The following is a 14,453-nucleotide window of genomic DNA, read 5'->3' on the forward strand; positions in this document are numbered from 1 at the left end:
AAAGCTTTAATTATAAGTAGGAAGCATCAAATAACATGAGTCCAAATTTCATGTTTCCCAAACACAAACTAAGCCAAATCTTTATTCTATTTAAACTTTTAGGAATTCTATATTAAAATATACTTGCGGTTTACTTTCCAAAGCCCATTTCTTAAATAAAATAGAACTAATTTTTTTGTCCGTAGCTTAAATCTCAAAATAAATAATTAGTGCTTTCTTGTACTTGTACCTAGTTATCAAAAAAATATGTTTCCCTTAATAGTTGATTATTATTTAATTCAATATTCTATTTTAAAACAGAGAGTAAGGAATAGTTTGACAAAGACTAGTCAGAATGGGGTTATAAATATTTAAAGTTAGAGGTTAAAATACACTTAAAATTTTTCCTAACATCTAGAAAAAGTTTGGCAATTTATGGATGTAACATATATTATTTCACTACTGCATGTCTCTTTCAGATTGTTTACTCCGAGGACGAGGAGGTAGCCTGCACCGACTTCACTAACGACTTTTATAAACTGGTGAATATTCGCACGAATTCATCGCGCAGTCTCTATTCCTACCTGGAGGGCGAAACCGACGACGAAGACGATGAAGACGAGGGTGATGACGAAGATCAGGACTCCAGCATGTCGGAGAGCCAAGTCCGGCTGGGCTCGTGCAACTCGACGGCGTTTGCCGCCGGAAACAAAACGCCTAGTCCCACGCCCAGTGAGGCGGGCCGTGCGCAACTAACCAGCTGCTCTTCCAGTGAAACGGACGAACTTTCCGGCTCACATCCGCCGTTGCATGAGCACGAACATGGGGAGGAGGAAGAGCATGACTATGCAGTCATAGACGAATGTCGTCGCCGGGTCAGCGATATAGAAATCGAAGATGTGCCCCTGATAAATACCAACAACAGCAGCGGCAGCGGGAGCAGCAGTAGCAGCCCCCACAGCAACGATGCCACGCCCCCACAGCCGATCAACGAACAGCAGTGCATAGCGCAGATCATCAAGAGCGAGCTGCGGCGACCGCCCCATGTGCTGGTCAAGTCCAAGTCAGTGCTGGAGGAGCAGGAGCCCAGCTGCATCCTGCGTCAGAATCAGCGACGCGAGCTCGAGTCGAGTGTGGTGCGCAGCGGCAGTATCAGCAGCGCCATAGCGGCACAAATGGGCAAGGAACAGCCACCGGTCCCGCCACCAGCAGTGGTGTCCAAACTGAAGGAGCGCATACTACAGCGACAGACACAACCGGTCAACTCCTGGCGCCGAAGCAACGGCTGGAAACGAGTAACCTCACCGGTGCAGACGGCGCAGGTATCGCAGACGGCCGGGGCCTCATCGCTTGCTTCGCCAAAGAAGGTAAGCTGCAATGGGAATTCATACGATCATGAGTGTAGTATGACTTTGTATTTCAGGACACAAAATCAACTGAGTTGCCAAAGAGTTGTCCGTCGGTAAAGGCACCGCCGACCCGCATTCCTACGTGCATCAGTGCCCTGCAGGCATCCCAGCAGAGACTGCAACTGCAACAGCCGCCGCATCAACAGCAACAACGCAAATCCAAAATTCCACCGCCAGTTCCCGTGCGTCGTTCCTATGCAAGTTAAGGCAATTAGTTATTTGACAGCAGCACTGCAAAATCTCAAAAAGAAACTTGTTCGAAAATACGAAAATATTAATTAAACGTTATGTTATTAGTAGGCGTATGCACATACATACATACATACATACATATATATTTAAAGATTTAAAAAGACTAAATTGTGATATATACTGAAGAGCCGAAAACGAAGAGCAAAGAAATTGTGTAACTGTACTAAATATTTATACACGTAACGAAAACGCAGAGTTATAAGAAACATTTGTAACGATATTTGCAAAAGCTGCCTCTACACAATAATAATAATATAAAATAATTATAAAAATAATAATTATAAAGTGCACACTTAGGCTCGCCGCGCTCTACCAAATTTTGTAGAGCATCGGTGGAAGCATCGCAATGGGTGAGACTTGTTCCAGAAAATGCATTTTCAAATCCATACAGTTCGGCGTTATAACCTCTTTTTTCAAACGTATTCACATACAATAGCCAAACAACATAAAAAATGTCTAATTAGAGAACAACTTCACACTATTAGCTATTGAAAATTAAAGATAACAGAGTAGTCTTCCGCACAAATGGAGTGTAATCTATGTTTGTAGAGAACAATAGTTAATTGATAGAAAACACATTATTTAACGTTAAACAGACAAACAAACTTGAAAAAATACTAAAAAGGGTTAGGCATTCGCATATTTCATAGATGAGAATATATTTAGACGTGTGTAACTATAAATAGCAACTCATACACACAAAACATAAATTATGGTTTCTAACATTAACAATAAATTGTAAATATACAAGGAGAAATGAAATCCATTAAACAAAAACTTGGAACATGATTATGACGAACCTCTTCATCTACAGTAGTTAGCTCTTTAAGCAGTTACGATGTGAATCTTAAGACAACTGACATGCTATCATTATAAAGGCACACACCAAACTCACATCCTAATTATATACATACATAAAGGCATATGTAGAGAACACTACGCCCGGCATGAGAAATAATAAGTAATAAGTAAGCTCGTATGAACATTATAAATGTATTTTCTTAGAGTAGACAGTACAAAAAATTAAAAATAACAAAAACAAAAAACGAAGAAAAAAATAAATTATTAAACGAATATAATTAAAAACCACATTTTTCTAACTTTGTATAAAATGCAATTATTTCAACCGAAAAATCTTATTTGGAAGTTAAAAAATAGACTTTTAAGTTATTTATATACAAAGTTTCTCTATCTCTCTTCTATCTATCGGATCCACACCTACAAGGTTTCAATCCGATATCTTAAAAATATAAAACTATACATGGAAAAGCTACACGAGGCATTAACATTTAAACATTACAAAGAACATTTTAAAGTAAAATACTACTCATATTGGCTCACTATTCAAGTCAGTTGCAACGCATTTGGCTAAAATATGTTTCAGGCGAGTCTGCAATTCCAATGAATTCAGGCGCAAATCCGGCTCGCTGGTCCAGCAGCTTTTATACAGCTCTATATACTCGTTTTCAAAGCGCACGGAACCCGTCGACATTGGGTTATCAAAGAAACGCGTTAACCTGCGCTGCTTACGGCAGCCAGCATTTGAACCTGGTGCTAGTGCCGGCTTGGAAGCACGGTCATTTTTCGATTCAAAGCTTAGATTACGACGCGCCAACACGTCCACCTTTTTATACAGATTGTGGACTGGAACGTCGTCGGACTCACTATCATTTATGTAATTACGCAGTATAACCATAGTGTTGGAATCCCAATCTATCGCACGTCCCGCACAATAGCAACTGGTATGAGGACTGGCATTTATAAAGACGGAGCCCAGCTTTAATGCTTCAAGTTGTGCCTGATCATCTGGTCGAAGATCATGCTTGACCACCTGATAGGCGATGGATTCGTTGCACTGTAATGTGTGGTAAGGCAATCGACGAGATTGCAACTGCCACATGGTGATGCCCAGGGAATAGATGTCCGAGGCGCACGTTAAAGGTGCAGAACGCAAAGCTTCTGGCGACATGTATCGCAATGTGCCCTGGTAACAACAGAATAGGGATTGAGCTGAAGGATTGTAGTTTGCGACCAAAGCTAACCTTCGCACTGCACTGACGTGCACATGTCTTGCCCAGCCTGATAGATGATCCAAAGTCGCAAAGCTTGCATGTGTAGCGGCGTTTGTAGTTTTCGCACCACTGCTCAATATCGTTCGTATTTATTCCCAGAGCAACCAAGATATTTGATGGCTTGACATCAAGGTGCAGCAAATTCTGATGGTGGCAATAGCGCAGTGCGGCTAAAATGTCTAGGGTTATGCTATAAGATGTATTTTATTATCGGGGGAGCATCTTTACGATTCAGTCACTCACAATATCCTGTGCGCCAGGGGAAGTGTGAGGGTGTCCAGCACCCGTTGCAGACACTGTCCTATTGGACGCTCCATAATAATCAACGCAAATTCAGATGTAGATTCTACTTTGATAAGACTTACGATGTTATTGTGCTTCAAGTGCATTACGTGTGTTTCATTGTGCAGACTCTGATTTTGATTCCGCATAATTTTGACGGCAACAGGGCGTTCTTTTCGTTATTGGAGATAGTGAAATGAAAGCAGTATATGAATGTATATATGTATATTCTCACCTCGATAGACTGCCTTAAACACTGTGCCAAAGGCTCCACGTCCCAAAATCTGCCGCCTAGATTCAGATGGAGGTCCTTCCTTGAGCAGCTCATTTCGCTTTGGTGTGGTCAGCACCAGAGCATTTTCCTTGATGGCGGCCTTTAAATATGACCTACGAAAGAGAGTCTACATTCCCATTTACCCGTATATCGGAGTTCAGTTAATGATAATTCTTACATTTTTAGCAAGCGCGCTGTGTAACGGTGCTTGTACATGCCTTCATGGCACATCTGAAAATTTTTCGGAGTTGCCAGATACATTTGTTGGAATATAAGCAGATTTGGCGCGAAAGAAAGAAATTCAAATGCACTACCCAAATATCATTTTCATGTATATTTACACTATTTTGATAATGCACATTTATACTTTAAGTAATTTTTATATAGCATCAATTCTTAAAACCAATGTACAAAATTGCAACTTTTCAAGCTAAAATCCGGAAGCAAGCGCCAATACGAAAAATATACATATGTAGATAACAAGATCTAGACAACTGTTTTCCATGCTTCATTTTATGCTTAACACTAATTAATAAGGTCTACGTAAGTTCGTCGATCTTTCCGTCAACTTTCTAGTCACTTATTTTGCTGTCTATGCAGTTCTTCGGTTTCCACCCGTAATTCCTGCAAGAAATTAATTTAAGGGTTTACAAAAAAGCGTTAAATTTATGAAATTCGATACGTACACGAAAGGCATCCTGTATTTTATCTGTTATGAGTTTTCGAGCCATCGGCTCGGGAACTTGTTGATTCTTAAGGTCCTGCACAAAGTCGGTTAGATCCAACGGCTGCCCAATATTAAGAGTAACTCTTTTTCGCCACTTGAGCACGTAGGGCTCCACATTTGGCAGCACCTCGTCCATACCCTCGTGCCACATTGGCAAAATGATTGGTATTTTGGGCGATTCATAGATTATACGCCCTACACCCCACTTCAGTCGCATTTCCTCCTTCGTCATGTTAACTTTTCCTTCTGGAAAGACGTGCACCCAATGGCCAAGCGCGCATTTCTCAATGCACAAATTAATCGCTTCCTGATAAACACCAATGCCACGAATAACCGGTATGCATTTTCCTGTGCCAAATAGAAAAATACTACATAAAATAAGTAATTGGAATGTGCAACTTACCGTAGATGAAGAACCATGAGTGATATTTGTTGGTAAAGCAAATATCGTGTGCTGCCATAGACCAACGTATACGGAGTGTATTGCAAACATATCGGACCGGAAGCACACCCCATAGACCGGGGTCATCAAAGCACGATTGATGGTTGGAGACAGTCACTAAGGGCACTCCCTTTGGTCGCTTAGATACTAGACCCACAAGTCTTTCTTTGTTATGAACACGCGTTCTGTTCATAAAGACTGCAAAGTAAAGCGAAATACGACTAATGCATGTAATATACTGTAATATAATGAACAAAAAGCAAAAAAAAAAGTATCCCCCCTGAACACGTGAGCTATGCAATTTGCATATGAATATCGCGTGATGTCTATGCTTTCATGGCCTACCTTACCAATGCAGAAGCTGAACCTATCAAAACAAAAACCCTCAAAATTTCAAAGTCGTTTAGTTTTCCATATTCTTATAATTACAGGCGTAATTGCGCTAGAAAAAATTGGCAAAAGTTATACATACATAGTATATTCGTACGTACATATGTTTGTGATAAGAGCTAATAGAAATGGAACCACCAATCAAACAATTGAATGCTGAAATTGACACCTCAACCTTAATTGTGAATAAATTAGTTAATATGTAAATAAAATGCATACACTCGTGAAAAGAAAAGTCAAAGGTACAAGTGTTTTCTAATTTCTTTCTCTCTACGTTATTCCTAAACTGTTTAGATGAGTGTATATATGTGTACCAGAGACGTTAGGAAGCTTCCGTGACGAAAATTAAACGACCATGGAAATGTAAATGCAAAAAAATAGAGAAACGATTACATTGAATTTGCAAAATAAAGCAAAGCAAACGCTGACCGACAATTGGCAGAATAGAAGATGATAGATAAAAATGGCAACTAAGGGAATTGCCTTAAGCTCAAACAATAATTTATAAAACCTGCACAAGTTGTTAGCTCATTTATCCAGTTGTACAAGGCGTCGCATCATGTTGAGAAAGGTCATAGACGTGATGGACACAGGGCGTATAATTGTTTCACATTACGTCTACGCCATGTGGACTTACCAAGCACAAATTTACTAAAGAGTCCAACTGCAGTGATGACTATTTGGCTTATAAAATACCAGAGCTTTGAGGGCTGCCGTAGCTTAGGAAATATCCAGTCAATGTTGAATGGCACATCGACACTAGAGGGCATTGTTAACGATGGGTCCTTGCTCAAGTTTTCAGGAGTCTCCTGTTTTTGCTGTTGGTCGCCCTGACTTTGTGAAGTCACTTGCTCGCAGAGCAGTTCCTCCACTTGCTTTTGTTGCTGCTGTTGCTTCTGTGGAGGCGATGACAAGGATCTCTCGTCTGGCAGCGTGCGCGCCTCAGGAGCTTGGACGTAGTGCTGTGGGTGGTAATCGCAAAATGTGAGCACTGTATGAGCGGTACGATTTAAAATTCAATACGTTGACCACCATTATTCTTCAGTGTTACAATTATATCGGCTAAGGGGAACAAAAACTAGTTTTCTAATGTGTAGGTCTTGGGTTTCTGTAACAAATTTACACATATTCAAAATATCGCTTTAAAAATGATTGACAAATATTCAACCTTTTACAGGGGACTTGGGTGGAATTTTTTTTTTTTTTTAATAAATGCAGTGCACATACTGGACCTGCAAGGACAACATGCGCAATACAGGTCCCTGCACGTGCAACGACATACAAACAAAGCGAGAGGTATTAGTAAGAGCGCGAGAGCGCTTACAAAAACTGCATGTTTTAGTGCATTTGATATGCGCAAGAGAGTGAATAGATTTCGAATATTTGCACGCAATAAAAATTATATCAATTACTCACCCTACGCGCCAAACGCATTGCGAGCTACAGAAAACGTATTCAAAATAATGTAATTGGCTTGTCTAAAGTAGTTTTAGTTAATTAGAAACATTTGTTCTTCGTTTTGATATGCTTCTCTCTTTTTGTGTACATTTCATTTATAAACATTTCATTCAGAACCCAGAGAACGTATTTCAGACGGAAGACAAACACAACCAGACGGTGGGAACATTTAAGTGTAACTGATTTCTGTCTTGGAGTACAAGAGCACCGTTATATGCGCACATCTGCAGTCAGGAGAGTAACAGCTGGGATAACACATACAGAGGTTACATGAAATGCTCGCTGTGCAAATTATAAGTAAATTACATTATCAGCTAAAAGAGTGTTAAAGGTTTTAATTTCCGAATCGATACTACTCATTGAGTAATTACATCGAGATAACAATTGTGTACGTTTGACGGTACGTTTGTTCAAATACATAGTGCATTTAAATTTTAAATTTGCCGCCCGTTGACAACCCTGAACTGCATTCAGTTTGTGGATTTCATGTGGGACTGTTGAAATAATCAATTGGGGGCGGGAAATGCAACAAGGCTGTTTGTTATTGATTCCCGAAGTTACGAACTCACCCTTGTCACCACCGCCATCCTGAGCACGTGCCGGCGATATATATGACTATGTAGTTGTTGTCGCATTAGAAAACATCGCGTGACATTCCCGGGCCGCAAGCGGCATAGACCAGTAAGCACAACCATCGACATAATGCACACTTTTAATTTACGTATGTATATGTATGTATTTGATATGCAGCTGAATTTTGAAAAGATTGTAGACCAGGTTTACATAACCATCAATTGACCAATAAGAATGTTACACTGGAATTTTTCACGTTTTCCATACACCGTAGCCGCTGCAGTTTTAGCTCGCGAACGCACCAACAGCTGTACGGAATGAGATTTTGTGCATGCGCACTTTGACAAAAACGCGCATGTCTGGGAAAATTTTTGGCAAAAAGAAAGCAAAGAAAGTGATTTGACCAAAAAAAATTAAAAATTCTAAAAAAAAATCACAAATAAACAAGGCGAAATCAGCTGTGCAGCTGCCGACATTCCCTACAGCTGCCATGTGGCAACGCCAGCGGGCATAACCTCAACATCAACAAAATAACAGCTGTGACAATATAAGCTGAAGGTTTATCATCGAAAATGTCGCGCGCTGCACGTCCCCTGAGCTCAGCTCGCGTTTTTCACAAAATTAAGGAACTCACGACTCTTCAAAGTGATGGCAGCTACGCGACCAACCGCAATCCACGTAATCTAGAGCGCCTTCGGATTGCATACAAGCCGAGAGGTTATCATCTGGAGAAACCCGGTCGATCCTACTGGCATACGTTAGAGATCGGCATGAGTTCACGTTACGTGACCGCAAGTGTAAAGCACTTCGAGAATGGTACTATATTGAGCGCCAGCACATCAGAGTGGGCCATCAAGCAGCAATTGTATAAAACCAACGACACCGCTGCGTATGTAAATCTAGGTCGCGTTTTAGCACAACGTTGCCTGCAGTCGGGCATTACAGAAATGACATGCAATGTTCAGTCTGTGCCCGGCAGTAAATTGGACAAATTAATAAAAACCGTCCAGGAGAACGGTGTATCGTTCGAGGAACCAGAACGTTGGAAGAACCCAGAACCCTGGGATGCCTATCGACACGAAAAGCCCTGGGAAGTGTCAGAGCAGAATGTAGACTTACCACCAACGAAATAGAGGGAAACACATTAGATTTGTTTTTTATGGTGTTTAAAATAAACGTTTATTTTTATGCTAATTAAAACGAATCATTGTTTACGTAAAACTAGCAGCACCTAAACGTTTACTTATTCATATTTGCCTTTGATGTCCTTCCAAAGTTTCTGCAAAGGATAAGAGTATAAGAAATAAGAGTTGTTATTACATAAGTTAGGTTATTAGGCAAAACTTACGCCTTTGTTGATGGATTCGAAGATTACATTCGAGGAAACATCGATGGCGCGTTCGAAGAAGAAAGTCGCTCCGATGATGGCTACAGCGTATGTTGATGTGCGCTTAAAAAGGGTATTATAGATGACCTTCATTTTTGAGGCTTTCAGCAAAAAATTTTCCTGGTACTAGAATTCCTTCTTTGCACGACAAAAGTCAGCTGTATACGTTTCAAGTGTGCACGAATGACGAAAAAATGATATACTAAAGTGTGTACACATACAAATATCTCTATCGTTTTTTATACCCAGACGTTATTCAACACTGACACTTTCTCATCCAGCTTCAAGACACCAACTGAACTTCAGTCTCTTGTTCCGTCGATTTGTGAGATAAAGTTGACGTACTGACGCGTTACAAAAACATCTGTTCTATTTTTCATATTATTTAGTTTTTCCACGTATTACACAATGGTTGATTTGACTGACGCCGGCTCGCCATTCCAACAATCCATTCCTAATCTAGCATTTTATGTGCCGGCTGTTGTTGTTTTTGGACTCGCAGGTGAGTAGGTGTGAATGTTTTCATAACACCCTCAACACAAGAAAAAAATTACTATGGCGCCATTCTATGCACCTATCATACACAAAATCCAGCCAACCACACTAAAATCAAAGCCACACCACAAATTGGGTCAGAATGAAAGAACTCCACTTTCACCATACAAAACAAGATGCCTGCCCTGTGCCACTCCCCCACTTCGCTAAATAGCGGTAGCTTGCCACCTCTCGAGAAGTTGTTAACTTATTTTCTGTTGGCATGCTCTCGTGCAGTACTCTGATTTATTTTTTTGTATTTCTGTTGGTTTTATAAATTTTAAAGAGCCCATATCTGTCCATAAACTAATATAATATATACATACATACATACTTACTGTACATACGTGTGCTTTCGGACCGTTTCTTTTTTTCCTGCATACGTAGTCAACTTTTCGTGTTTAATTTATTAGCAGCAATGAGGCAACAAAACTATTGATAAGTGCAGCTGATAAGAAGCAAAGAAACACAACGATGGTCGCATGTTTGGTGACCTAAAGTATTCTCCTAGATAGTACATCCAGACCAAAGACGCACAGTGGGATTTCCGTTGCAAATATCATAACTTTTGAAGAACAGCAAATATTTAAAAGATCGAAATGTCATTTGGAAACTTAATCTTTAGCTTCAAATTCGTACACACAAGTTATTTCATTTAATTACGTAGTGTGGGTGGGTAGACACACCTTCAAAGTTAGTACTTTAGTGGTCCCGATGAAAAGATTATCTGTCTTTGTTTCGATTCTTACGATTCCTCAGATTCTTCTAAATCAAGCTGAAACGCAACGTAACCCTGTTAGGAAATACTATTTATATTTACAACATACCAATTTTATGCAAAATGGACAATTATTAAGTTAAGTCAAACGCGATGTCGCACAAACATTATACTATAAATATACACATGTATGTACATATGTCCGTATAGCTATACATTTTATTTTCATGCGACCCACACGTTTTTTGCAAACGTGTATTGCGGCCGTTAAAAGGGTTAGTTGGGTCAAAAATAGTAATAATCACCAGTTTGTGTTAACGAAAATATCATAAATATGCAAAATATATAATACCAAATCAAATCAGATAATGTATACTGAAAATATTGCTCGTTTTTAAGGCAGTAAATATATTGCTTACTAAAAAATACTTTTTTAAAAGTTAACTCAAAATATATGATAAATATATGGGTCTAGTGAATTTCAACTAAATTTTAGCTTTTTATACTATGGCCAACTGCCTCTTAGTACCCTTTAGAATTTTACAACAAGATTTCGACAGAAGTCCCACGGTTTGGCGTCTTTCACGGAAACGGTTTTGTGTAGCAAATTATTTAAAATATGTTAATTGTTCAGAAGTCATTCAACTGCATGTTATACCCTCCTAGTAAAGTTACCTTGTTTCCCTTCCACCGGTTGTTGTTTTCTGTTGATAAGCGCAGAATTACGGAATTACGACAATCTAATCACATAGTACCTACGTACATAAGTACATACGATCGCAACTTGAATTGGTTTCCTTCGTCAAGTTATTTGGGACTGTCGCTTAAAGTGCTGACGTTTGCACTGCCACCAGAAAACAGAATCAAAATTCGTCTAAAATACTAAACCAATGATATACGTATATATACATATATATATATTTATATATATGTGTGTATGAAATATAAGAAACTGATTAAAAATAAGTGTGCATTTGTATTCTGGGCGGTCGAGGTGTTCGCGCTTTCATACCTGAAAAGTTCAGTTACTTATAGTAAGTCCGCAGCTCCGGTAGTCGAGAGAAGAGTAAATAAATAAAAATTAATCAATTTAAATCATCAGGAGCGTATGTTGAATAGATTTAATTTTCTCCTTCAGAAAACGAATCGATCAAATGAAAGTATAAAAAAAAATAAATGAAGAATTAAAAACAGCAATAGTGTTTAATTTAATGAGTAAGCTACTCAAAATAATAACTTTTAACACTAAGTTGTTTGCGCTTGCTTTATCAATTTCCACTGTTCATGTTAATATTAATTTGCCACGTTGAATAAAATGATTGTTTTGATTAGTTGTTGCCTACCATTATAATAGTGATTGAGTTAAAAATAATTTTGAAATGCTCTCCAACTCAAATGGTATTTTTGTTTAAAATAATTCTCTGCTTGCAATCAACACAACTTTAACTTGCCATAACTTTCCATTCAGACCTAAACCGTTAAGCACTTTCGGTAAACTACTCACGCGCAGGTAGGCGAGCTGCATCATTGATTTAAAAAAAAAAAATGGCTGAGGATCCCTTAAACCAACAAGCATTTGCCGAGGATGTGGCCGCTGCGGCGGCAGCGGGTGGTGAGAATGGATTTGCAGTGCCCCCGGGTCAAGAATCGGGGGGCGCTGGCTTTCAAATGCCTAGCCCGGAAGATATCTGGAAGTTAGTCGAGCAAATGGAAGACATCTCGGATGCCGAACGCGAAGAGTTGCGTGAAAGCATATTTAATCCTAAAGCACCGACTGCGGAGGATTATATGAGACAGCTTGCTCAACCAGGTCACAGCTCGCGGGAGTATCTCGTCTTCATGGTGATGATAGCGCTTATAGTGCTCGTCTTTGGTAAGCACATTAAAACTGCCCGGCAAATATTGACTTATCAAAAAGTAATATCAAGACAATATTTATCAAGGAAGATCAAAATCCCGCATGCCCACTGAAACACGTCCATGTTTATGCAGAAAATGAAATTATTTAGAAAACCCTTCGCATGATAAAACCAACGGTAGACTCTTATCGGTGCTGTTTGATTTGGCTAATGTTGTTGGTAGGGAGGGATAAGGGGGAATACATACATAACTCCGCCCCCAATCAGTCGGCCTTACATGTAAACATTTGATAGAACGTCGACTTCGTTTTTTAGGCGTTCGATTTTCGATAAGATAAGTCAAAACCACCATAAAAATTAAATAAAAGCGCCAAAACGATCCGCAAAAGCTCTGCCAGAAACGGACGGTGCACGTTTCAGTCCCAAGCTGACGGCCAGTAGTTAGTACTCATCCGTACCGCTTCCAAAATATCAGGCCCGGCCGAGCAGGGGCATTTGTCATCCCACTACTTCTAAAAAATGAGTTCCAGCGATGACGATAATGAATCTATCATTGAGCAACTGCAACAATCCGTGCAGAGCATTGTGGATAAGACCGGACCCAATAGCAAGTTTGCGCAAGATCTGCTTCGCAGGATTAGCGAGCTACAGTCGAAAATGGAATCCCTTACCGATTCTGATCGACACAGATTTATTTCTGAGATGAAGGGCTCTTTTCAGGAGGCCATTGCTCGCATTGACCGACGCCTCACGCAGCACGCAAACTTTGCGCAGACCTATTCTACCTCTATTGTGGCAGCTGTGATATTTATTGTGGTCTCAATATTCGGTTAATTGAACTTTTATTAATCAGCATGTACATTTTGAATGTTCTCTTTAATATAATTCGGTTTTCTATTTTGTCTTTCAGCGCTCTTCGGGTATAAGCTGTACAAATCGCTTACAGAAAAGCAAATCAAGAAGCAGGAAAAACTTAAGAGCAAACAGCAAAAGAAGGCGAAAAAGTCCAACTAAGGCTGCAGCTGCAAGTGGAGAGGCGCTAATTAGCTTGTAAAGATTTCGGTTATTTGCAATAGTTTGGACGTCAAGGACGCACAAGAGATTCTTCCAGTAAATTCAAAAGGCTCCAACCATATACAAAACTGTTAATCAAGATGAAGCCTTTGTAAATTACAAAATTCCATGTTACTTAATTCACATTAATCAATATACAATATATACCAAAATTTTAAATATCGTGAGTTTAAACTGCCTTGGAGACACATTATCATTATAATTTGCCATAAAACCAAAATCGTGACTCAATTTAAAACAGATGACTTGTTGCGTTTGTTGTTGCACCGTGGAAGCGCTTAAAATTTAACTTTTGGCATTAAGCACAAAACAATCTTCATTTTTTTTAGCCCCTGTCCCAATGTCTTCAGTTGCCATGACAAAATATCGTTTTATCGAAGCCCTTTCTGTCAGTTTTCTATATTTAGTAGCCAAATCAGTTTCCTCAAACATTCAGAAGGAATCAGATCGTCGGAAGAAATTGAAATAAAAATGTCAATCGCCAATCGTAAGTAAAAAGGTCCCAACTCACCCATTCACACGGAAATTGATTTGAACGTGGTTTAGGTTTTGGCTTTGATTTCTATCTGCCGGATGGCAGTTTGTGCTCTCCCAAGGATGACTTGTACTTTCGCCGTAGCGCCGAATGGGTGCCCTTGGAGAAAGCCGGGGTCGGACGGTCGTTTGCCAACACAAATGGTGTTATTTATCCTCGCGTGATTGGTATGCTCCCACGCTATGGGGGCCATGTACCTGGTGAGATTTTCGATGTGGGCCGCACCTACGGACGTTCGACAATTGATGCCAAACGCTGGCTGGCCTTGCACCGAGACTAGTCTATAAACATGGTTATAAAATATTTAAATTTCGCGCACTGATTACGCCAGTGTTACCCCATTAATCAAATGGTTGGCCAAGTATCAAACAAGTATTAAAATTTATTGTTATATCTAGTCTAAAAACCAATCGTTGCAATGCACATAATGTAATTAAATATAGTCCGTATTCTTCTTAATTAATGCTAAAAATAAGGTTTAATTCTCG

The 14,453-nt window shown here is 39.5% G+C and overlaps 7 protein-coding genes across 17 annotated transcripts in view; 4 read left to right on the forward strand and 3 right to left on the reverse strand.

Annotated features, from left to right (window-relative positions):
• LOC115633798 (ubiquitin carboxyl-terminal hydrolase 36) overlaps positions 1-2,530 on the forward strand; it is a 76,219-nt gene extending 73,689 nt beyond the window's left edge. For all 3 annotated transcript variants that reach the window (XM_030531279.1, XM_030531280.1, XM_030531281.1), the window contains 2 exons: positions 459-1,346; positions 1,403-2,530. In XM_030531279.1, the coding sequence (XP_030387139.1) occupies positions 459-1,346; positions 1,403-1,594 (1,080 nt within the window). In that variant the 3' untranslated portion in view covers positions 1,595-2,530. The remainder of the gene's footprint in view (positions 1-458; positions 1,347-1,402) is intronic.
• A 155-nt stretch (positions 2,531-2,685) lies between these two features.
• On the reverse strand, positions 2,686-4,478 carry LOC115633799 (dual specificity protein kinase shkE). Its single transcript, XM_030531282.1, has 5 exons — positions 4,447-4,478; positions 4,230-4,381; positions 3,956-4,166; positions 3,683-3,902; positions 2,686-3,624 (listed from the first exon to the last, which is right to left on the reverse strand). Coding segments are annotated over exons 1-5 (1,242 nt in total). The 5' UTR covers positions 4,449-4,478; the 3' UTR covers positions 2,686-2,967.
• A 150-nt stretch (positions 4,479-4,628) lies between these two features.
• Positions 4,629-8,178, reverse strand: LOC115625458 (tafazzin homolog). 3 transcript variants are annotated; one of them, XM_030520509.1, is made up of 5 exons: positions 7,855-8,178; positions 6,465-6,789; positions 5,399-5,635; positions 4,955-5,343; positions 4,629-4,892 (listed from the first exon to the last, which is right to left on the reverse strand). In XM_030520509.1, the coding sequence occupies exons 1-5, from the start codon at positions 7,984-7,986 to the stop codon at positions 4,845-4,847; spliced, it is 1,131 nt and encodes a 376-aa protein (XP_030376369.1). In that variant the 5' UTR covers positions 7,987-8,178; the 3' UTR covers positions 4,629-4,844. The 3 variants fall into 3 exon arrangements, with proteins under 3 accessions (XP_030376369.1, XP_030376375.1, XP_030376383.1); XM_030520515.1 differs by lacking the exon at positions 7,855-8,178 and adding an exon at positions 7,244-7,377; XM_030520523.1 differs by lacking the exon at positions 7,855-8,178 and adding an exon at positions 6,851-6,940.
• A 93-nt stretch (positions 8,179-8,271) lies between these two features.
• LOC115625481 (39S ribosomal protein L18, mitochondrial) lies at positions 8,272-9,082 on the forward strand. The gene has a single exon (XM_030520533.1). It carries the CDS (start codon positions 8,431-8,433, stop codon positions 8,989-8,991), a length of 561 nt encoding a protein of 186 aa, XP_030376393.1. The 5' UTR covers positions 8,272-8,430; the 3' UTR covers positions 8,992-9,082.
• On the reverse strand, positions 9,008-9,403 carry LOC115625528 (cytochrome b-c1 complex subunit 9). Its single transcript, XM_030520606.1, has 2 exons — positions 9,207-9,403; positions 9,008-9,137 (listed from the first exon to the last, which is right to left on the reverse strand). The coding sequence occupies exons 1-2, from the start codon at positions 9,336-9,338 to the stop codon at positions 9,102-9,104; spliced, it is 168 nt and encodes a 55-aa protein (XP_030376466.1). The 5' UTR covers positions 9,339-9,403; the 3' UTR covers positions 9,008-9,101.
• A 147-nt stretch (positions 9,404-9,550) lies between these two features.
• Positions 9,551-13,589, forward strand: LOC115625491. 7 transcript variants are annotated; one of them, XM_030520593.1, is made up of 3 exons: positions 9,553-9,570; positions 9,635-9,747; positions 13,267-13,589. In XM_030520593.1, the coding sequence occupies exons 2-3, from the start codon at positions 9,654-9,656 to the stop codon at positions 13,368-13,370; spliced, it is 198 nt and encodes a 65-aa protein (XP_030376453.1). In that variant the 5' UTR covers positions 9,553-9,570; positions 9,635-9,653; the 3' UTR covers positions 13,371-13,589. The 7 variants fall into 7 exon arrangements, with proteins under 7 accessions (XP_030376445.1, XP_030376453.1, XP_030376405.1 ...); XM_030520545.1 differs by lacking the exon at positions 9,553-9,570 and adding an exon at positions 11,966-12,370 and having other exon boundaries at positions 9,662-9,747; XM_030520555.1 differs by lacking the exons at positions 9,553-9,570; positions 9,635-9,747 and adding exons at positions 11,580-11,603; positions 11,966-12,370.
• Positions 13,590-13,873: 284 nt separating this feature from the next.
• On the forward strand, positions 13,874-14,424 carry LOC115627019 (UPF0605 protein GA14893). The gene is made up of 2 exons (XM_030522548.1): positions 13,874-13,917; positions 13,977-14,424. Exons 1-2 carry the CDS (start codon positions 13,902-13,904, stop codon positions 14,243-14,245), a joined length of 285 nt encoding a protein of 94 aa, XP_030378408.1. The 5' UTR covers positions 13,874-13,901; the 3' UTR covers positions 14,246-14,424.
• The last annotated feature ends 29 nt before the right edge of the window (positions 14,425-14,453 follow it).

The sequence above is a fragment of the Scaptodrosophila lebanonensis genome, unplaced genomic scaffold (assembly GCF_003285725.1).
Source record: "Scaptodrosophila lebanonensis strain 11010-0011.00,11010-0021.00 unplaced genomic scaffold, SlebRS2 tig00000001-arrow-pilon, whole genome shotgun sequence".
NCBI lineage: Eukaryota > Metazoa > Arthropoda > Insecta > Diptera > Drosophilidae > Scaptodrosophila > Scaptodrosophila lebanonensis.